Raw genomic sequence first — 22,462 nt, forward strand, 5'->3', positions numbered from 1 at the left:
ATCTTGGAGACATTTCTTGAAAAAGGGGGGGACAATCCTTTTTGTGGTATGGACTCACCATAAGACTTTAGAAGCTCTAAAGACACCCCCCCTCCCAAGATTGTCACCCAAGCAAGTCCGTTGGGCTCAATACTTTAACTGATTCAATTTCATGCTGTGATATCTTCTGGGGGAAAGAACTTCCTAGGAGATGTCCTATCCAGACTGCAATATCTCAAAACCAGAGATAATTAGACTGGTTATCCCTTCCTGGCAACTGGCAGCTCCAGTCACCATCAGAGTGCAAGCTGAATTAAAACCCAGGTAGCTAAGGACTTACGGGATGCCCTGAAAGCAGCACTGGAGGGGGATAAGTAGTTCCAAGCCCATAAAGATGAATGCATGATGCAATATGGTTTAGTTTGGGTAGGAGCCAAATTATACATCCCCGAAAGTTGGTTTCTCAGAAAAGCAATGACTCAGAAGTTGCGGGACATTTGGTTTTGTCAAAATCCTGCACTTGGTTAAGTGTCAATTTTGGTGGCTGTCACTACATAGCTAGCTGCTCTACCTGTGCCTATACCAAAAGGCAGCAAGGAAAGACACCAGGGCTCTTCAACCAGTGGCTGAGCCTAAAGTCACATGGAAAGACTTCAAAGGACTTCATAGTGGAGCTGCCTGAGAGTTCAGGAAATAGCATGATTTGAGTGATGATAAATTTATTTTCTGAACAAGTACTTTTGTGCCTTGTCAAAAAAATCCCATCCACTTGCACCTTAGCCAAGTTGTTCATATAGTATGTCTATAGACTGCACGGAGCCCTAGAGAGAATAATCTCAGATCATGGAGTCCAGTTCACTTCGCAGTTTTGGCAAGAATTCTTAAAACCTTTGAGGACCGCTTACTTCCTTACATCATCTGGAAACGAATGAAGGCTCTGAACATACAAATGGGATCCTGGAGCAGTACTTCAAGAGTTACATTTATTATCAACAGGACAATGGGCAGGCATCCTTTCACTGAGATTGCCTACAACAACTCAGTGCACAATAGCACTGGATTCACCCTTTAAAGTGGGTTACAGGGCAGGATTTTGTGTCTATCCCTGATTTGCCCCAGGCCATCCCATTGACTGCCTCTTTAAAGCAGTGTTTTTCAACCACTGTTCCGCGGCACACTAGTGTGCCGCGAGCTGTTGCCTGGTGTGCCGTGGGAATTTTTTTTTTTTACCTCCCTCCGGAGAAGATGGCCGTGGCCCGTGGCTGAGCTAGACGGGAGGGTGAGTTCTGGCTGGCTGAGCCCTGAGGAGGCTGTTGCCTGTTGCACGGCCTCGGCTGGGCACCGGGAGTTCCCGGTGCCGTAACAACTTGCAGAGGCCGCGGGAGATGTTGGTGTGCCGGTCTGGGTCCGCCGGGCCTGACCCGCGGCGGCGGCAACGTTTCTGAGGCCGCCGAAGATGAGTCGGGCGGCGGGGAACCTGGACCTAAAGTGGCCGGGCCGTTCCGAGCGACGGGGCGCCTGGGGCCTGCGGCGGAGTGCCTGGGAACGCCTTCTGAGCCCGTTCGGCATTTTTACTGGCCGCCGAGGCGCCGGGACCCATGGCAGCTGGAATGCTTCGGCGAGGCTTTTCGGCCTATGAGGACTGTATAGGGCCCGCTCGAGGTGCTACCCGGGCGGCGAGACGCCTAGGGCCTGTGGCGGCCAGGACGATCTTCTCATGGCCATTTGTGACCCGGGCGGAGGGGCGCTTGGTCTGGGATGGCCGAGTGCTCAATCTGACAGTCGGTTGGTAGACTTTCCCCTCTGGTGGAAGTTCCGCAGGAGTGGAGACATGCCAACCAAGGGGCCATTTTATTCTTTTTTATTTTATTTTATTTTATTTTATTTTATTATTTTATTTTATTTTATTATTTTATTTTATTATTTTATTTTATTTTATTTTATTTTATTTTATTATTTTATTTTATTTTATTTTATTTTATTTTATTTTATTTTATTTTATTATTTTATTTTATTTTATTTTATTTTATTTTATTATTTTATTTTATTTTATTTTATTTTATTCTTTCCATTCTAAGAGCCAGAATGCGTGAGTGATTCAATCATTGTGCATGATCTGTACCACCTGAACCCACACCCCTGCCAATTTGAGAACACAAGAAATTTGCAGTAGGGAAGCAGAACTTATTCCTTCTTTCATCTGCCATTTGTCTTCCACAACTAAACCCCAAGCAGCTTTTCTCAAATTGATTCAAAGAAGATATGAGCAGGGAAGCTAAAACAAGCACATATATGGTGGGAATGATGAAAGAAAGAGAATGAAAGCCCTACTTTCAGCTCTGACCTCACTCACTCCTCACTTCTGCTTTGCCACAATGTGAAAGAGAGAGAGAGAGGAGGGGAGGAAGGAAGGAAGGAAAAAAAGCAGGAAGAAAAATTAAAAAGAAATGCAAGTAGCTTCCAGTTTCCACAACAAGTAGAAAGCAAGAAATTGAGAGAGGGAGGGAAAGAAAGTGGGAGAGAGAAAGGCAGGAAAGAAAGGAAGAAAGATAGAAAGAAAGAAAGAAAGAAAGAAAGAGAAAAGAAAGAGAAAGAAAGAAAGAGAAAAGAAAGAAAGAAGGAAAGAAAGAAAGAAAGAGAAAGAAAAATAAATGAAGGAGAAAAATGCAGAAAGAAAAATTAAAAAGAAATGCAAGTAGCTTCCAATTTCCACAACAAGTAGAAAGCAAGAAATTGAGAGAGGGAGGGAAAGAAAGTGGGAGAGAGAAAGGAAGGAAGGAAGATAAAGAAAGAAAAGAGAGGGAGGGAAGAGAGGGAAGGAAGGAAGGAAGAAAGAAAAGAAGAGAAAAAAGAAAATACAGAAAGATAAATTAAAAAGAAATGCAAGCTTTCCTTTTCCTTCACAGTAAAAACAAACAAAAGCCCCAAAATAAAATAAAATAAAATAAAGAGAATAATAATAATAATAATAATAATAATAATAATAATAATAATAATAATAATAATAATAATAATAATAAGAAGAAGAAGAAGAAGAAGAAGAAGAAGAAGAAGAAGAAGTTGGAAGGGACCTTGGTGGTCATCTAGTCCAACCCCTTGAGAACACAGGCCATCCTCGACTTACGACCGTTCGTGTAGCGACCATGGGGAGGTCCAACGGTGCGGAAAACGGTGGAGTGCCTCGTGATTTTTTTCATGAAACAAGTGTGCCTTTGCCCAAAAAAGGTTGAAAAACACTGCTTTAAAGGAGTGGATAACCCAATTACAAAATACCTGGCCAGTAGTAAGGAAAACACTGGAGGAGGCAAGGGAAGCATATAAAAAACAAGCAGACAAAAGGCTGCAAAACCAAAAGACTTTAAAGTTGGGGATAAAGTCTATTTATCTACCAAGTACTTACAATCTGGACAACCTTCCAAGAAACTGGGTCCAAAGTATGTTGGCCCTTTCCCCATAAGAAGGATTATGAAACCAGTGACTGTTGAACTCAAATTATCAAAAACTCTTAGATGTGTGCATCTGTTATTCCACTGCAGCCTCCTAAAACCAGAGATCATGTCTTCCCTTCCCTTCGCTCAAAATCACAGCCATCTCCCATGATTGAAAGGGAGCAACATTTTGAGGTTAAGGACATATTGGACTATAGCATGTATTGAGGAAAAACCCAATATTTAGTGGCGTGGAAGGACTTCCCTCCCTCTGAAATTGAATGGGTGGATTACAAATACATTAAAGCATCCAAAGTGCTAAAAAAGTTTCATGAACAATACCCAGATAAGCCTTAATGACCAGCTAATTAACTCTGTATTTTCCTGTGTGTCTCCCCCTCCTTTTTTGGAGACGAGGGTCTTTCTTTCCTAAGGGACCGGACTCAGGCATGTCTGACAGTTTGGGGATAAAACAGTTCATATAATCTGATAGTTAAAAGGCTATTTCATAATAAACTACACATTTTATATTCAGTTGCTAAAAATCATTTTCTAAATGATAGATGCTAAACACCATATCCTGTTGTATATGGCACAATTGGTGTACTGATATCTCCTTACACACCCAATGGACAAGACTTCACAATCAAAATAAACAATAAAATATTTCTCAATCCCAAGGTTGAAAATTTATATTAAAGACAGCATGAAGGAGTTCAGGATCCATTTTTTTTAAAATAGGACATGTTAGCATATAGTGCCTCAACATCCATGATGACTGAAATTGTGGTGTTAGGGAGACTGCCAATAGAGTTCAGTATTCTTAGGAAGTCTGTGATGTTTTGTATGCAGCTGGGAGTACTGGTGGTATAGGGCAGGGGTATCCAACCCTGGCAACTTTTAAGACGTGGACTTCAACCCCCAGAATTCCTCAGCCAGCATGGCTGGCTGAGGAATTCTGGGAGTTGGAGTCCACAAGTCTTAAAGTTAAGTCCACAAGTCTTAACATACAAGAGTTTGAGTCCACAAGTCTAAGTACAGGACCCATGAAATTTGATAATACATGGAAAAAATGTACCAGTGTCCCCCACAACATGTACATCAAGCCAACATGAACATAATCACTCTGTATCAACACCGCATACCTTGCCACCAGACTATATGACTTTGTATTTATCCATAACTAATTCACCATTAGTTTGCATATACTTGCAAATCTGTGGTGCAGTCATGGGAATGGCTTATGCGTGACTTCATAATATGCAAACATTTTCATTGGTGATTTTGAACATTTTCTCATATTTTTTTAGTTGAAACTCTTCCTTTATTTGAGGTTCATTGATGACATCCATGTTGATACAATTTTACAGAGGAATTATTGAGTCTGTTATTTGTACTTTCATAACTGGTACAGGACAGGTACAGATTCCAATGGATAATTAAAACTGCAGAAATAACAACTGCAACTACCTGCCTTCCATAAAAGACCTGTATATTGTGCAGGTCAGAAGGAGAGCTGAGAAGATATCTGTAGACCTTTCAAATCCTGGACATAAACTGTTTCAACTCCTTCCCTCGGGACAGTACTTTAAAGCATTCTATGCTGAAACACAGGGACAAGTAGTGTGGCTATAGTATTATTTATCCTTCTCATTATCTTCTTTACTTCCCCTTTTATTGGTAGTATTATTATTATTACTATTATTATTGCATTATTATTGATCATCACATAGTCAGATCTTCAGACTGAGTGGCATTTTTGTCTACTTATTGAGTCCTTATCAAGGACTTGGGAAAGGCAGATACGGATGTTTGATGATGTTACAGATGTCACAGGTGTTCTGAGTAAAGCCGCCTTCTGCAATTGACTGATGGTGAATTTGTCAATACCAATGGTGTTCAAGTGGTGCTCCAATTGTTTTGGGATTGCACCCAAGGCACCTGTTATTATTAGTACTACCCTTGCTTGCTTTTGCCACAGTCATTCTGTTGCTATTTGTAGGTCTCTGTATTTTGTTATCTTCTCCAGTTCTTTCTTTTCAATTCAATAAATTATTATTATTATTATCAGTGCTTTTTTTGTAAAAGAAAAGGTGATGGAACTCACACATGTCATACAACCCACCTTGCCTACTCTACAAGGTTCAATCCAAAAAAGGTGCTGGAACTCCGTTCTGAGCGTTCTATGAGAAAAAAAGCCCTGATTATTATTATTAAAAATAATAATTAAGATTTAATCTTCAATTCGATTCACAGTCTGGGACTGGTAAAAACTTAACAGTTTAAGCCCTAACCAAGGACCTAAGAGTTGTTAAGGTAGTGTCTGAGTATATACCGTATATACTTGAGTATAAGCCGAATTTTTCAGCCCACTTTTTGGGCTGAAAAATTCCACTTCGGCTTATACTCCAGTCAACAAAAAAACTTACCGAGGACTTGTGCGCGGCCGAGGCTTTGGTGCTTCCGGGATCGCGCGCACCTCTCCCAAGCCACCGCCGTCCGAGACCTGCCGAAGTTTGGGGAGGTTTGGGGAGGTGCGTGCGCACCTCCCCAAACCTCCCCAAACGGCAGGTCTCCGTTCCTCCGCGCCCTGCCTGCCTGCTTCTTTCCGCAGCGGAAAGAAGCAGGCAGGCAGGGTGCGGAGGAACGGAGACCTGCCGACGTTTGGGGAGGTTTGGGCGCCTCCCCAAACCTCGGCAGGTCTCCGTTCCTCCTGCCGACGTTTGGGGAGGTTTGGGCGCCTCCCCAAACCTCCCCAGGTCTCCGTTCCTCCGCGCAGACCTGCCGACGTTTGGGGAGGTTTGGGCGCCTCCCCAAACCTCCCCAAACGTCGGCAGGTCTCCGTTCCTCCTGCCGACGTTTGGGGAGGTTTGGGCACCTCCCCAGGTCTCCGTTCCTCCGCACAGACCTGCCGACGTTTGGGGAGGTTTGGGCGCCTCCCCAAACGTCGGCAGGTCTCCGTTCCTCCTGCCGACGTTTGGGGAGGTTTGGGCGCCTCCCCAAACCTCCCCAGGTCTCCATTCCTCCGCGCAGACCTGCCGACGTTTGGGGAGGTTTGGGCGCCTCCCCAAACCTCCCCAGGTCTCCGTTCCTCCGCGCAGACCTGCCGACGTTTGGGGAGGTTTGGGCGCCTCCCCAAACCTCCCCAGGTCTCTGTTCCTCCTGCCGACGTTTGGGGAGGTTTGGGCGCCTCCCCAAACCTCCCCAGGTCTCCGTTCCTCCTGCCGACGTTTGGGGAGGTTTGGGCACCTCCCCAAACCTCCCCAGGTCTCCGTTCCTCCGCGCAGACCTGCCGACGTTTGGGGAGGTTTGGGCGCCTCCCCAAACCTCCCCAAACGTCGGCAGGTCTCCGTTCCTCCTGCCGACGTTTGGGGAGGTTTGGGCGCCTCCCCAAACCTCCCCAGGTCTCCGTTCCTCCGCGCAGACCTGCCGACGTTTGGGGAGGTTTGGGCGCCTCCCCAAACCTCCCCAGGTCTCCGTTCCTCCTGCCGACGTTTGGGGAGGTTTGGGCACCTCCCCAAACCTCCCCAGGTCTCCGTTCCTCCGCGCAGACCTGCCGACGTTTGGGGAGGTTTGGGCGCCTCCCCAAACCTCCCCAAACGTCGGCAGGTCTCCGTTCCTCCTGCCGACGTTTGGGGAGGTTTGGGCACCTCCCCAAACCTCCCCAGGTCTCCGTTCCTCCGCACAGACCTGCCGACATTTGGGGAGGCGCCCAAACCTCCCCAAACGTCGGCAGGTCTGCGCGGAGGAACGGAGACCTGGGGAGGTTTGGGGGGGCGCCCAAACCTCCCCAAACGTCAGCAGGAGGAACGGAGACCTGCCGACGTTTGGGGAGGTTTGGGGAGGCGCCCAAACCTCCCCAAACGTCGGCAGGAGGAACGGAGACCTGGGGAGGTTTGGGGAGGCGCCCAAACCTCCCCAAACGTCGGTAGGTCTGCGCGGAGGAACGGAGACCTGGGGAGGTTTGGGGAGGCGCCCAAACCTCCCCAAACGTCGGTAGGTCTGCGCGGAGGAACGGAGACCTGGGGAGGTTTGGGGAGGCGCCCAAACCTCCCCAAACGTCGGCAGGTCTGCGCAGAGGAACGGAGACCTGGGGAGGTTTGGGGAGGCGCCCAAACCTCCCCAAACGTCGGCAGGTCTGCGCGGAGGAACGGAGACCTGGGGAGGTTGGGGGAGGCGGCCAAACCTCCCCAAACGTCGGCAGGAGGAACGGAGACCTGCCGACGTTTGGGGAGGCGCCCAAACCTCCCCAAACGTCGGCAGGTCTGCGCGGAGGAACGGAGACCTGGGGAGGTTTGGGGAGGTGCCCAAACCTCCCCAAACGTCGGCAGGTCTGCGCGGAGGAACGGAGACCTGGGGAGGTTTGGGGAGGCGCCCAAACCTCCCCAAACGTCGGCAGGTCTGCGCGGAGGAACGGAGACCTGCCGACGTTTGGGGAGGCGCCCAAACCTCCCCAAACGTCGGCAGGTCTGCGCGGAGGAACGGAGACCTGGGGAGGTTTGGGGAGGCGCCCAAACCTCCCCAAACGTCGGCAGGAGGAACGGAGACCTGCCGACGTTTGGGGAGGTTTGGGGAGGCGCCCAAACCTCCCCAAACGTCGGCAGGTCTGCGCGGAGGAACGGAGACCTGCCGACGTTTGGGGAGGCGCCCAAACCTCCCCAAACGTCGGCAGGTCTGTGCGGAGGAACGGAGACCTGCCGACGTTTGGGGAGGTTTGGGGAGGTGCGCGCGCACCTCCCCAAACTTCGGCAGGTCTCCGGACGGCGGCGGCTTGGGAGAGGTGCGCGCGATCCTGGAAGCACCGAAGCCTCGGCCGCGCGCAAGTCCTCGGTAAGCTCCGGGCGGTCACTTGCTTCGCGTCTCCTGAGGGAAGGGGGGGCGACTGGAGCGGGCGTGTTTCCTCGCCTGCTGGGCGCCGCGATTTGCCCGGGGAACGCGCGGGCCCCGAATGGCAGCGTGGAGCGAGGAAGCGGACAGCCAGGGCTTCCCCGAGAGCCGCGGCCACACAGGGTATTCCTGTGTATTCAGGCTTGCAAAATGGCGGATCGAGCCTCTGCTGGCGGCAGAGGCTTGCAGAGCGCGGATCCAGCCTCCGCCGGCGGCGGAGGCTTGCAGAACGGCGGATCGGCTTATACTCGAGTCAACAACTTTTCCCAGTTTTTGGGGGTGAAATTGGGGGTCTCGGCTTATACTCGAGTCGGCTTATACTCAAGTATATACGGTACGCAGTTCTGAGTAAGATGTTTTTTTGCAAAGTCAGAATATTCAGGTCTGATAAGTTCACATTTTCCATGTATCTAGGTAACCCTTTGGGTATTGCTCCAAGGGCTCTGATTAATAGTGGTACAACCATCGATTTCTTACACCATAATCGATTGCAGTATTTTGTTATTTTTTCTAGCTGTTTTTCTTCAATTCATGCATCACCTGGTATTGCAAAATCAGTGAACCAGACTTTATTCTTTTTCACAATACTGATGTCAGGCATGTTTTGGGCCAGATGTCTCTTTGTTTGGATTCGAAAGTCCCACCTTGACCTGTTCATTTTCAAGAACTTTGTCAATTTGATGTTCCCAGTATTTTTTCTGCATTCGAAACCCAAGCTTCTGGCAAAGATTTCAATGTATGATTTTGGCAACTTGATCATGACATTGTAGATAATAAGTTTTTGAGATTTTATTATTATTATTGTTGTTGTTGTTGATTTGCTTTGCATGTACACGTGTGTCTAATCACACTTGGCCAAATAAAGTATTTAGTTCAATTCAGTATCTCTTCAAATTCCATAATTACATCAACAACTTGCATCTTACCATCAATTTCAACCTTAACCTATCTACAAGTCTATTTTCTTGATGTCACGGTAAACTTACACAATGCACACATAAGCACATGATACAGAAAACCTAACAGTCATCATTAATACCTACATACCTATAGATTTCATTCAGAACACATTAGCAAATATATCATGTGTAGTCAGACTGTACATTACAACTGAATTCGTTCTATCCTGTTTGATAGCTGAAATTAAGCCAAGTGTCAGGAGATTAAACTGTACAAAATGAGATTTGTAAACAAATCAACAAAGCCAACTGTTTGCTAGGGAGTTCCTAGTAAAAGAGAGACTATGAAAATAGAAGCACAGAACACCACTGGTTGTCACCTATACAGCTCACTGCTCAAACCACTCAAATGCATTAATAAGCTACAGTACGTACCGCACAATGGAACTGTACTTACTCAGGTAGTAGGTAGCAGACCTGTATTTGTATACAGATAAACTGCCCAACTGAACTGATTACTGACAAAGAGCAAAAACAACAGAACAATGATGTTAACAGGGGAATCAGATCTTACATCAGACTCATATTTTTACTTTGCCTTCCTATGTATAACAGATCATAGGCACCAAACACAAGATTGGAAGTTCTTTCAAGTGTTTTTATCTAATGTGATGTATGCCACCATATAGGGTAGTTTACACCATCTATTGCTAGTTATGAAAATGAAATGAAATTCTTGGATTATATTAAAAAAGATTTTAAGTAATATTTTTTTTACTGGCAACTTTTTCATATAATTTTTTGATGTAATTTCTTTAAATCCTCTAATACCAATAGATTAATAGTTACCTGGCACCTTCTCTTCATTTATGCTTGGGATATTTAGTAGAATCTTGGATAATAAAAGACTAAATTCTGAATTTAATAATGTTTTGTTCACAACATTTTTCAAAAAAACAAAATTTGAATTATTTTTAAAAAGTAGCGTTATTATTGTTTTTATATTTAGGGAAGAAGAAGAACGTTTGAGAAATAAAATTCGTGCAGATCATGAAAAAGCACTAGAGGAAGCGAAAGAGAAACTGAAGAAGTCAAGAGATGAGATCCAAGCAGAAATTCAGACTGAGAAAAACAACATTGTAAAAAATTTGAAAAGAAAAAGTAGCAATCCTCTGCCACCAGTCCCTGTGCCAAATCTTGTAGGAATAAACAGTGGAGATCCAGTGGATCCAGATATACGAGAAAAAAGGGATAAAATTAAAGAGGTAATGAGTTATGCCAATGGTTGTTACCTCCTTATCTTTATTGATGTGAGAAGCATTTCTATAAAGCTCTTGGAGACCTTACTGTAAGTGAGGCTAAATGCTAGGGCTTTGGGAATTTTTGCTATCTAAATGCTACCAGTTTTGCAATTTATTTATTTAATTAATTTATATAGCCTCCTACTTAATACATGACTCATCAGTGAACATGCAACTCAGGATGTCAATGATTTGAAATATAATGTTTGTGTAGGGCTGTTGTGGTGCGGTAGTTTCAAGTTAGTCTTACTTCCTGGTGACTGCCTGAACAGGTTCTCTGCAGTTTATTGACAGCATTGTTTGGCTGTAGTTTGTATAGATTATCTTCTGTTATATAAGTTAAATGTAATCAATCATGCCTGTACTTAAGATATGCTTTCATAAGATAGATGCCAAAGTTTCTTACAATCATCAGAGAGAATATTGCCCAGTCATTGTGCACTTTGAAGTGTACAATATTCAGAAGAATATTCTGAAGAAATGTAGGGAGGAGATTGTGAATACAGATAGTCCTCAAGATACAACTGGTCACTTAATGGCAGTTCAAGCCCCCCCCCCTGTACATACGTTTCAAAGTTATGGTTGCTGCAGCACCCCTATAGTTATTCGCCCTTACAACACCCCCCCGCCTCTTTCTCACACTGCCTCTCCCCCCCCCCATCCCGCCCCACCAGGACCTCATAGTTCTTGGCCTTGATCTCCACACCCATCACGCATTCCGCACTCTGTGACGATCTCTGGACTGAATGTTGTAGAAGAAAGGCCAGACCACACGTCCCTAGGCCACATGGTGGTGCCCTGGAAATGGCCACTGTTTTTCCCCCACTTACTTGTGGGCAGGAATAAAATGGTGAGCACAAGACAAACCACTCCATTTTGCTGGCTTCATAAGGATACACAGTGCTGCAGAAAGTTCTGCAGCACTGTGCAAACCATGTTAAGTCACCAAAATGGAATGGTTTGTCCTGCAGCCACATAGTGCGATTCCAGAAGTGGCAGCAATACTAGAAGACAATTTGGCCACTGGAAAAATTTTCGACCACTTCTGGAATGATGCCATGCAACCGAGAGACAAAACAACTCATACAGCTTTGTGAATATGGATGACATTATGAATAATACCTATGTACACACACACACACACACAGACAGACTCAGATACACATGTATGTGTGTTACATATATAGGTGAAACTCAAAAAATTAGAATATCGTGCAAAAGTTCATTTATTTCAGTAATGCAACTTAAAAGGGGAAACTAATATGTGAGATAGACTCATTACATGCAAAGCAAGATAGTTCAAGCCGTGATTTGTCATAATTGTGATGATTATGGCGTACAGCTCATGAAAACCCCAAATCCACAATCTCAGAAAATTAGAATATCACATGCAATCAATAAAACAAGGAGTGTACATAGAACAATATTGGACCTCTGAAAAGTATAAGCGTGCATATGTACTCAATACTTGGTTTGGAGCAATTACTGCCTTTTGCAGCAATTACTGCCTCAGTACGGCGTGGCATGGAAGCTATCAGCCTGTGGCACTGCTGAGGTGTTATGGAAGACCAGGATGCTTCAATAGCGGCCTTCAGCTCTTCTGCATTGTTCGGTCTCATGTCTCTCATCTTTCTCTTGGCAATGCCCCATAGATTCTCTATGGGGTTCAGGTCAGGCACGTTTGCTGGCCAATCAAGCACAGTAATCCCACGGTCATTGAACCAGGTTTTGGTGCTTTTGGCAGTGTGGGCAGGTGCCACATCCTGCTGGAAAATGAAGTCAGCATCCCCATAAAGCTTGTCTGCGGAAGGAAGCATGAAGTGCTCCAACATCTCCTGGTAGACAGCTGCGTTGACCCTGGACTTAATGAAGCACAGTGGACCAACACCAGCAGATGACATGGCTCCCCAAATCAACACAGACTGTGGAAACTTCACACTGGACTTCAAGCATCTTGCAGCGTGTGCCTCTCCATTCTTCCTCCAGACTCTGGGTCCTTGGTTTCCAAATGAGATGCAAAAGTTGCTCTCATCAGAAAAGAGGACTTTGGACCACTGAGCAACAGACCAGGTCTATTTTTCTTTAGCCCAGGTAAGACGCTTCTGACGTTTGTTGTTCAGGAGCGGCTTGACAAGAGGAACATGACATTTGAAGCCCATGTCCAGGATCCATCTGTGTGTGATGGCTCTTGATGCACTGACTCCAGCCTCAGTCCACTCCTTGTGAAAGTCCCGAACACTTTGGAATGGCCTTTTCCTGACAATCCTCTCCAGGCTGCGGTCATCCCTGCTGCTTGTGCACCTTTTTCTTCCACACTTTTCCCTTCCACATAACTTTCTATTAATGTGCTTTGATACAGCACTTTGGGAACGTCCAACTTCTTTTGCAATTACCTTTTGAGGCTTTCCCTCCTTATGGAGGGTGTCAGTGATGGTTTTCTGCACAACTGTCAGGTCAGCAGTCTTCCCCATGATAGTGATTCCTACTGAACCAGACTGAGAGACCATTTAAAGGCTCAGGAACCCTTTGCAGGTGTTATGGCTTAATTAGCTGATTAGAGTGGGACACTGTGAGCCTAGAATATTGCACCTTTTCACAATATTCTAATTTTCTGAGATTGTGGATTTGGGGTTTTCATGAGCTGTACGCCATAATCGTCACAATTATGACAAATCACGGCTTGAACTATCTTGCTTTGCATGTAATGAGTCTATCTCATATATTAGTTTCCCCTTTTAAGTTGCATTATTGAAATAAATGAACTTTTGCATGATATTCTAATTTTTTGAGTTTCACCTGTACATTATAATCATTATGAATATATTGAAAGTGTTGACTATTGCCATGTTCCTGTTCAGTAGGGAGCATCTGCATTTATTAGCTAGGAGTCCTTCCAGGCAGAAAACCTGGATTAGATCTAAACTATTAAAATTTGAAATACATTACCATTTCCTGTTTTCAGATTTTTAAGCTCTGTTTTGGGTTTAGTTTATTGAATTAATTTATTAGCCACCACAATCACCAAAGCAACTCTAGTTACCATGCGAAGATAAGAAACAGACATAAACATAGCCAACAATGAGAAAAATATAAAGTGAAAGGAATCAGTGGATTTCAAGGATTAATAGAAGATGGGTGCATATAAGATGGATGTGTAAAAATGCTTTTTGTTAAAACATTGACAGGTAATAGCGACATGCTACATGCTAACATTTTTATTTTTTTTTATTTTTTTTTTTGTAGATGATGAAACATGCCTGGGATAATTATCGGCAGTATGGATGGGGGCATAATGAACTGAAACCTATTGCTAGGAAAGGACATTCCACAAACATATTTGGTAGGTTATTTATATTGAAAATTCTACATTACATTTTCTTCTTAATATTAGTGTATCATCAATAATGTATTTTACTATGTGATGGACCAGCAGAAGGGACAAAACGGAATAGAAATAACATTAAGAACCGGTTTGGCCTAGTAGTTAAGGGGCCAGGCTAGAAAGCGGGAGACCATGAGTTCAAGTTCCACCTTAGCCATGAAAGCCAGCTGGGTGATCTTAGGCCAGTCACTCTCAGCCCAATTCACCTCACAGGGTTGTTGTGGGGAATATAGGAAGAGAAAGATGTGTGGGATCACGTTTCGTAACCTTCTGACAAAGCAAAGTCAATGAGAAAGCCAGATTTGCTTAACAACTGGATCAGTAATTTAACAGCTGCACTGATTCACTTAACCACTGTGACAAGATAGGATAGAATGGGCACAATTCACTTAACAAATGTCTCACTTAGCAACAGAAATGTTGGTTCAGTTGTGGTTGTAAGTCAAGGATTACCTGCAAAAGATATTAAGATGTCCTTTTATTATAAAATTTATATTAGTAAAGCAGAAAATTAGTGATTTTCTAGCACTAGTACTGATGACGTTACCTAGTTACTGGTAGGGTAATGAAACGTCTGCAAGAAAGCAAACTCGAGAGTGCACCAAGGACCCCTCAATTAGTGAATTTTTATAATCATTTATATAAGTGTGTGGATATGACTTTAATTAATCAAATTCTATTTATAGTCACAGACTAAAGCAAATGGTAGCATGAGGATGAGGACCTTAACACAAGATGAGTTACAGTGCAGAAGTAAATCTACTTTTAAACTGTCTACAGCTTAACTAATTCCTCATGAATTGGGTATGCAATAATGCAAATTTAGCTAAAGTGTTATTTTAGAATATTCAACAAGAGTTGTTGAATATAAAATTAATCAGAAGCCCTAAGAACATCTTAAGTAGCAGTTCTAAGAGAGAGTTTTTATGACATCTATATAACTTGTTGAAGTCATTAAAATAAATTTTAGATATAAGAAGGTTAACCCAAGATAAAAGCAGAGGTACAACTGAGAAGTTAAATATTTCTTTCTAAGTTTAAATGATAGCAGAACAAAAGTTGCAACCTGATGCTAATAGTTGGAAACACATCTGCAAAAAGATAGTTTGCTTTGTTTTTGATTTACTCATTATATGGGCTTTGTGTGACCTCTCATATGGATGATGGGTCCTTCTAGAAAAGTCTGGAAGGTTGGGCGAGGTGGAACCATTTTTAAAACAATAACACTTTTCCCCTACAATTTATCACAAAATGCCTGAAAAAAGGAGAGTTTCCAGAGCTATCTTGCTTACCAGAGTAATAGAAAGAGCAGAAAAGTTATCGCCAGCAAGTTAACTCAGCGATATTTGCAGGGAAAGGTACACTTTGTAACTTAATTTCTGTGAACTATTTATCTTGGCATAGCTAGTAGAATCATCAGACAGCTCTCTGTAGTCAGCGATGTCTTAATTTTCAGGATTTGACCCAAATGTTTAGATCAGGTTTCCATTCAGGTGAAGAAAAAAATCTTGCAAGAACCATTGTGGATATTTTAGCACTTTGGTGGCTGAGATGAAAAGATGAGCCTTGGTTAGAATCTGCACATTATTACTTATCCTCAGCCATCAATCTAGATAATTGCAACTTAGTGTAGAGCCCTCTTGGAGAATATTTGAAAAGTGTTGCTAGTACTAAATGCAATAGTTAGATTGGGTTTTGATGCAGGCAAGTTTTGTGAATTTTACAGCTTTGTGAATTACTCTTGAATTTTAAAAAATGGCTTTGAGTTTGCTTTTAGGCCCAGTTTATATGTGTTTAAACAAGCTAACTGGTTAAAGGTCAAGATGTGTGAAACTTGTTATTAACCTTGTTATTTCTTAAAATCTGCTTTAGAAGGATTGAATGCTAAAAGGTTACATTGATGGAGATATAAGCAAAATTTTATTTAAGCTAGCATCTTGCCTTTGGAATCCCCTTTCTAAAGTAATAAGATTTAACTCATCTTTGGTATTTTTTACATTGGCAGTAAAATCTATTTGACATACGTTTTTGTAAATTTTGATTTTGACGGATTTTAAATGACTTTGCCCTGGTTGCTTTAAAGTTTATTTGTTCTGTTTAATTTTAAATTGTGTTATGAGTTTGTTCATTGCTTTCAGCTGTTTTGGGTGAAGAGATAATTTATAAATATTTGAATAAATAGCAGAACAAGCTGTCAAACTGATTAATAATCAGGATGCTGAAGGAAAAATAAAAAATTATTTTCTCAGACAGCTGGTGTAAAGACAGGAATTTTAACTTGTGGCACCAAAAAGTTTAATAAATATATAAATATAAAAAGCTAGGCTATGCCAAAAGGATAATAGGATTAAACAACTATTTGGGTTGAAGTCTGAATTATTATAAAGTGTCACCAAAGTTGTCAAGAGAAGGGAGAACCAAGTTCTCCATTTATAAACAGATGTCAATAGTATGACATGTTGTAACATGTTAGTTAGCACTGTGTAAAGTTTTGTAAGTATTTCTGCAGCAATGTGGGTTGAGCAAAATAAATTCTTCAATAACATTTTTGGTTTTCAGTTTTCATTAAAAATACCTAGTGTTCTACAAATTATTGACAGAATTAAATTTAGAATAAAGAGAAAGAGTACTGTATATATTTACAAGCAGGTCCAAATATGCAGTATATTTGAGATTAAGATAAGGGATCTTCATTATGTTGAAAATGTTTTTTTTAAAAAAAACACTAGAAAGGTAGTTCTAGGTACAGAGGCACTGCATGTTACAACCAGCATGCAGAATGGTGATTCCTCAATCTCTATTCTAGCTTATGTATGGTACAAAAGTGTTTCTGTTTTATTTTTCATTGAGATATTCTTAAATTCCATTTAATTCTACAAAATGTATTCTTCCGTAAAATAACTAGTAGTGTACTGATTTACACTGCAGTTCAAATACAGGAAGGTTTAAAAGCTATAATTAAATCTTGTCAGATGACTGTGACAGTCTTTAAGTAACTAAATTTAACAAATTTTTTGTGTCCTTTTCCCTCTGTTAATATTAACAGTAACTTAGCATGTTTCAGTGTCAAACTGACAGGTACTCTGCTGCCTGTATTTACAGATGGAGTAAAACTTGACCATAGTATTATATGTGGAAATAGCCTTAATAGGAATCTTTTAGCTGAAGATAAGATACAACTTGCACCTCTTTGTGTAGTTTCTACTCATGCAGAGTATAGCGATCACCACATCATGAATAGAGAACAGATTTTACAGTAGTATCTGATTGAAAGCTTAGATGCACATGCAATCTTGACTTCCAGAGACAAGACAAAAATTATTAAATATATGACTGGTTAATATTAGCTACAATCAGTTTTAAATTCAAACATAAGTTAAATGCAGTTTACATTTTGTCTTGGAGTTTGGCCCTGGCATGTCACTCAGAAGCCAAGTATAATTGTTGCTGGGGGGGGGGGGGGAATCAAACATTGTTTTTGTTCCTGATAACTCCAAATAATAACAGTCAACCTTGTTGTTATCCCAGGTATCTGTGTAGCTGGGCCCTTTAGCCATGGATTTCTCTCAGGCTCTGTTTCTTGGTCATGTTAGTGACACTGGTAGTGGCTTCAGTAGATGTGTAGTGATTCAGAATTACTGATTTTCACAATAAAAATGACAATGTAATTATTTCTGCCCCAAAGGAAGTTTAATGGACTTGCATTTGATCAATCTGAATCATCCAGATTGTTGCAAATTTGTATAGGTGGGAGATTGTTTTTTCCAATCAGACATTGCTGCTCGGCATCTCCAATCAGCTCTTGGTACTCCAGATGTTGATTGAGAAGTGATGCATGGCTTAATGTGCAGTACATCTTCTCTGTGTGTTTCTTTTGCTCTAATAATTGCTTTGTGAATATATTGTCACTATTAAGCTCTTCTAGGTCGAATGTGACGGTAATAATATCTTTTTCCTCTTCTAGTCCATGGAGCTGTTCCTCTGACTTTTTCAGTGTAATTGAATGTTTGTTGATTTTTTGTGAAGAAGATTGAATAATCTCATTTTCAGAGCCTATACCTGTCCAAAACAGTACTATTTCTTTGCGAAAAGCAGCAACAGTCAGTGTAGTGATAAGTATACAAGGCACTAAATATAGAAGAGTTGACTGACTTGCCTGTAGGAATGTTGCTACCACAAAAGTCACCAAAAGACCATAGCTGTATGCCAGAATAGAAGCTAGGAAATAGATCCCTGGAGACTCAACTTGAACATCAAATCTGTGGCAATAGGCTACCAAGAAACCAGGAAGTACAACATCCCCAAGGCCTATAGCAGTAAATGAAGCATTATCCAGAAAGGATGTTGATGATAATATTGGTACTTTCAACAGAAAAGGGATCTCTTCTGAGTTAGATGACCCAAAAATCGTCATATCTGTAATGTCTCTACCTGTTTTGGTTAGAAAAGGTGTGACTAACAGGCAAAGTATATCATAAAACAAATGAGTGAACAGAAACAAGCTGCAGTTCTTTAAGGTAGGCATGTGAACTGTTCTCAGAAGGTAAATGCCAATTGAAATTCCTAAAACATCTTGCAAAACCCAGCTCCACCAGTTTTCATTTCGGAAAATAATCCAGGTTGCATTGACAGACAAACACATCATTGCTAGAAGCAGTGCTCTGATTTCTAGATCTTTATGGAAATACGGAAAATGGACTAAATGTTCTCCAAACGGGAGTTTGTTCACAAATGGAGTCAAACACCAGTATAGGCTAAAAGATGCATAGATACAGAAAATGCCATTCATTGCATTCATCATATAATCATAGAAGCAGTAGAGAAAAAGAAGCATGAAGGTGCCCATTACCATACAGGTACATGTGAAGCAGATATTGGTATCAATTGTTATCTCATCAAAATCTTGTGTTTGGCCCTGATTTTTTATATTGTCTTGTTTTTTCTTCTCCGTGCTTCCTGCCCAGTAGCTTCCTATGGCGACTATGCCCATTGCCATCAAGTAGATGATCCCAGTTTTGTATAACAAATTTCTAATCAGATTTTTGAATACTAAATAAAGAATATCCACATCACTGAGCATAAATCCCGGGAGAGTAATCTCTTCACAGTGGCCCCAATTGTATCCAGATCTCAAGCTTTTCATTGGATATGGAGCGTCTCCACCAAGAAACAGAAGCCCCTCCGTGCTATTAATCTGACGGACTCTTGCATTCTGAAAGAGATTGCAGTTTCCCTGTCTGACAGATGCAATTCTTGTACTAAATCCACCACCATCATTGTCGTCTTCCCCAAAGAATGAAGGCAAGCAACACATGGCTGAATAGGTGAAGTTCTGAGTAAATGACTCAAGGTCAAACCAGTGTTTCTTGTTGTCTCCCTGATATGATTTTATCCATTGAGAAGGGAAAAGGAAACAGTAATCACCTCCTTTTTCTGGCCTGATGTGGAAGACTCCAGGGTTCTGAGCTAGCACAGATGGAATCAAAATAAGGAACAGTCTGATGAAGAGCAGCATCATTCTCTTTGATGTTCTATCATTTATCTTCATCTTTGGTACAAACAGTAACTGGGCGTTCTCCTCTTTTAGAAGAGGTTGGGCTCTTTTTGGTCTTCAGTAGAAAGCCCAGGTCCCTAAGCTTGCTACATGATAAGCTCTTTCCTGGTAACATTTATCTTCTCACCATGGCTATAACCCCCAACCTTGTTTGTTACATAATAAGCCCACTTTTCTTACCATGGATACAGTTATCCACTTTTGTCTGCTGCATTGCAGTCTTCATCCTTTTTCATAGATATCTGTCCCTGCCTTTTGTAAAGACAAGCTCAATGAGATTATTACATATGAAATATAGAAGCAGAATTACAAAGTGGCAGTGGGATTTGGCTGCTGCTTAATTCGGTTATCTTTGTGAAGCAACTGTAAGGGGAATATTTCAGTGTAATGAGTGTCCTCAAAGGCTATCAAATGTGATGTCAAATATTTCTTGTATGATGTCTCAATGTTGTTTAAAGAAGCATAAAGGATTATATTAGAGTGCATATCCTTCATGTCTTCAAAGACATGCAGTAGATAATAAGATCGATGAGTTTCACAAGGAATTTTCTCCATAACTAGTAAATAGTGAAATGTTTTTTACTTTGCAATGCTTGCAGCTTGGGAAAGAACTGGCAACATGTTAGCAAACAGCTTGTTCATGAATAATCAGAATTCTTTTGAAGCCTGTCTTATGAGCTTCACACGATGGTGGCCAGTGTTGATAATGCATTTATCAAAATAGACTGGAAAATATGACAAACTGTAGTTCAGAAGGGCAAAATTAAAGAAATTGCATTACTTAATATTGGAATGAAAAATATGTACTGTACCTATATTCCATCAAATGAGAAATCAAAATGTGAAGGCATGGACTAATTCCTTAAATGAAACAGTGAAAAGCCCCAAACAATAATTTTCTAGAAAATAGTTTAATACATAATAAGCAAAAAAATAGAAAAAACAAAGGAATAACTAAAGGATTTAGGAAGATGAATAGAAAAAACAGCAGTGATTGTAAATAAAAAAGACATATTTAAATTTTGAATATCTTAATATTCAATTCAATTCAATTAAAACTAAATAAGGAAATATTTTCAGTAGGGTTGTTGTTGTTTTAACAGCCTGAGGTCCAGGTTCAAATTTGGTAAATTCTCAGAATTATATTCCAGTGCTGGGTTGGAGCAAATCCTGAATAGGCCTGAGAGTTATGGTATTTCTTTCTATGAGTTCTATATAACTTTCAAATTCTATCTCCAGGTTTCACATTCTCTAGTTATTATTATTATTGTTATTGTTGTTGTTATTATTGTTGTTGTTGTTGTTATTTATTAAATTTATATGCCGTCCTTCTCCCTAAGGACTCAGGGCGGCTCACAACAATTAAAAATTAAAAAACATAGAATACAAAGATTAAAAAAGAATTAAACAATAAATAAAGAAATAAAGGACAATTTAAGCCAATAAAAACCAAATTTAAAAACCATGATCAGTCCAGGCCCGCTTGTTGGAACAACCACGTGTTCAGGTCACGGCGGAAGGATCAAAGGTCAGGGGCCGTCCGCAGCTCCGGAGTCAGTTCATTCCAGAGGGTTGGCGCGCCCACAGAGAAGGCTCTTCCCCTGGGGGTCGCCAGCCTGCATTGCCTGGCTGACGGCACCCTGAGGAGGCCGACTCTGTGGGAGCGAACCGGGCGATGGGAGGTTGACATTGGCAGCAGGTGGTCTCGCAATCTTTTAGAATGTTGATTATGTATGTAGTTAATATTACTTCCTGTTACTTCTTCAAATTGTTTTCAGTTAATCTGGCCTAAAGAAAGCTTTTGGTTCCACAAAGATTTGAGAATTGTTTCAGCTGGTAAGCAATTGAAACAGATGTTTATTTTTGATAGTCTAAAAATTCTTCATGGTTTACACATAACCATTTTTATCATTATACAAACCACTATGCTCATAACTGAGTCCTTTGATTTAAATCCCTCTGTCAACGACATTGCTCAAATGACACTAAACTACAATTGACAGTTGCATTTTCAGCCTGTAATAGAAACAGTTCTACACATATTGAATGTGAACTAAGATCCTGTACAGAAAGTACTGGAGGAATAACAGTAGAGGCAGTTTGGTGTAGTCATTGAGGCATCAAATTAGGAACTGGAGACTGAGTTCTAGTCTTAGATACAAAACCAGCTGAGTGCCTTGGGCCATTCCTTCTGTTTCTCAGCTCAGGAAAGAAGGCAACAGCAAAACACTTTCAACAAACCTTTCTAGGAAAACTCCTGGGACTAATCCAGACAGTCACCAGGAGTCGACACTAATTTGAAGGCAAACAAATACATACATACATACATACATATTTATTTATTTATTTATTAATCAATTAACTAACTAACAGGCTATGTGGCATAAGCAGGTAGTTTTCCATGTCACTATTCATTTTGGTAGCTTTTGGCCATAATAATTTTTTAAACAATTTGAATTTTGAAGACTGCTCAAGCTTTTCTGATCAGCAATCTCTCACACTCCTTAACTTTTCTATCAGGAAATGCTATAGAAACCATGGAAGGTGCAGGTAGTCTTCACTTAATGAACCTAACTGGGATTAGGTTATCATTAAGTCAAGCGATTGCTAGGCGGAACTTCATATAATTGCATTGCTTAGCAATGGCAGTTCCATTAGTCCCAGTTGCACTCATTAGGCCAGGACTGTGCCATCATTAGACAAGCATCTCACATTTTTCTCACCTTGCCTGCCTCCACTTATACTCCCCTATCTCTGCCTTTTTGCCTACCTCTCACTTTGCTGTCCCAGTTGAGCTTCGCCATCTTCTTCCTTATACTGTTGATGCACACACGGCTTGACCGTTCACAAGGCTCATGCAGCTAGCAAGTGCCATACGGAGGACCAGGACCAGTTTGCCTCTCGGTAGCAGAAGGAAGAAGATGGCTAAGGTCAGCTCGGGGGCAAGGCTCTAGGTATTTTAGATGGCAGGGTGGCAGGGCAGTGGAGTAAAGGACAAAGAGATGGGGGCAAGATAGATGAGTGGGGGGAGT

At 41.7% G+C, this 22,462-nt stretch overlaps 2 protein-coding genes across 2 annotated transcripts in view; one reads left to right on the forward strand and one right to left on the reverse strand.

The window, feature by feature from the left end:
• Positions 1 to 22,462, forward strand: part of MAN1A2 (mannosidase alpha class 1A member 2) — a 70,346-nt gene that overhangs the window by 18,269 nt on the left and 29,615 nt on the right. The window contains exons 2-3 of the mRNA XM_081319435.1: positions 10,203 to 10,458; positions 13,738 to 13,834. Of these exons, the coding sequence (XP_081175561.1) occupies positions 10,203 to 10,458; positions 13,738 to 13,834 (353 nt within the window). The remainder of the gene's footprint in view (positions 1 to 10,202; positions 10,459 to 13,737; positions 13,835 to 22,462) is intronic.
• LOC308661292 (signal peptide peptidase-like 2B) lies at positions 17,586 to 19,424 on the reverse strand (the record flags this gene model as incomplete). The annotated part of the gene is made up of 1 exon (XM_081316208.1): positions 17,586 to 19,424. One exon carries the CDS (start codon positions 19,422 to 19,424, stop codon positions 17,586 to 17,588), a length of 1,839 nt encoding a protein of 612 aa, XP_081172334.1.

This window comes from Vipera berus (genome assembly GCF_964194415.1).
Source record: "Vipera berus genome assembly, chromosome: 2".
NCBI classification, from domain to species: Eukaryota; Metazoa; Chordata; class Lepidosauria; order Squamata; family Viperidae; genus Vipera; species Vipera berus.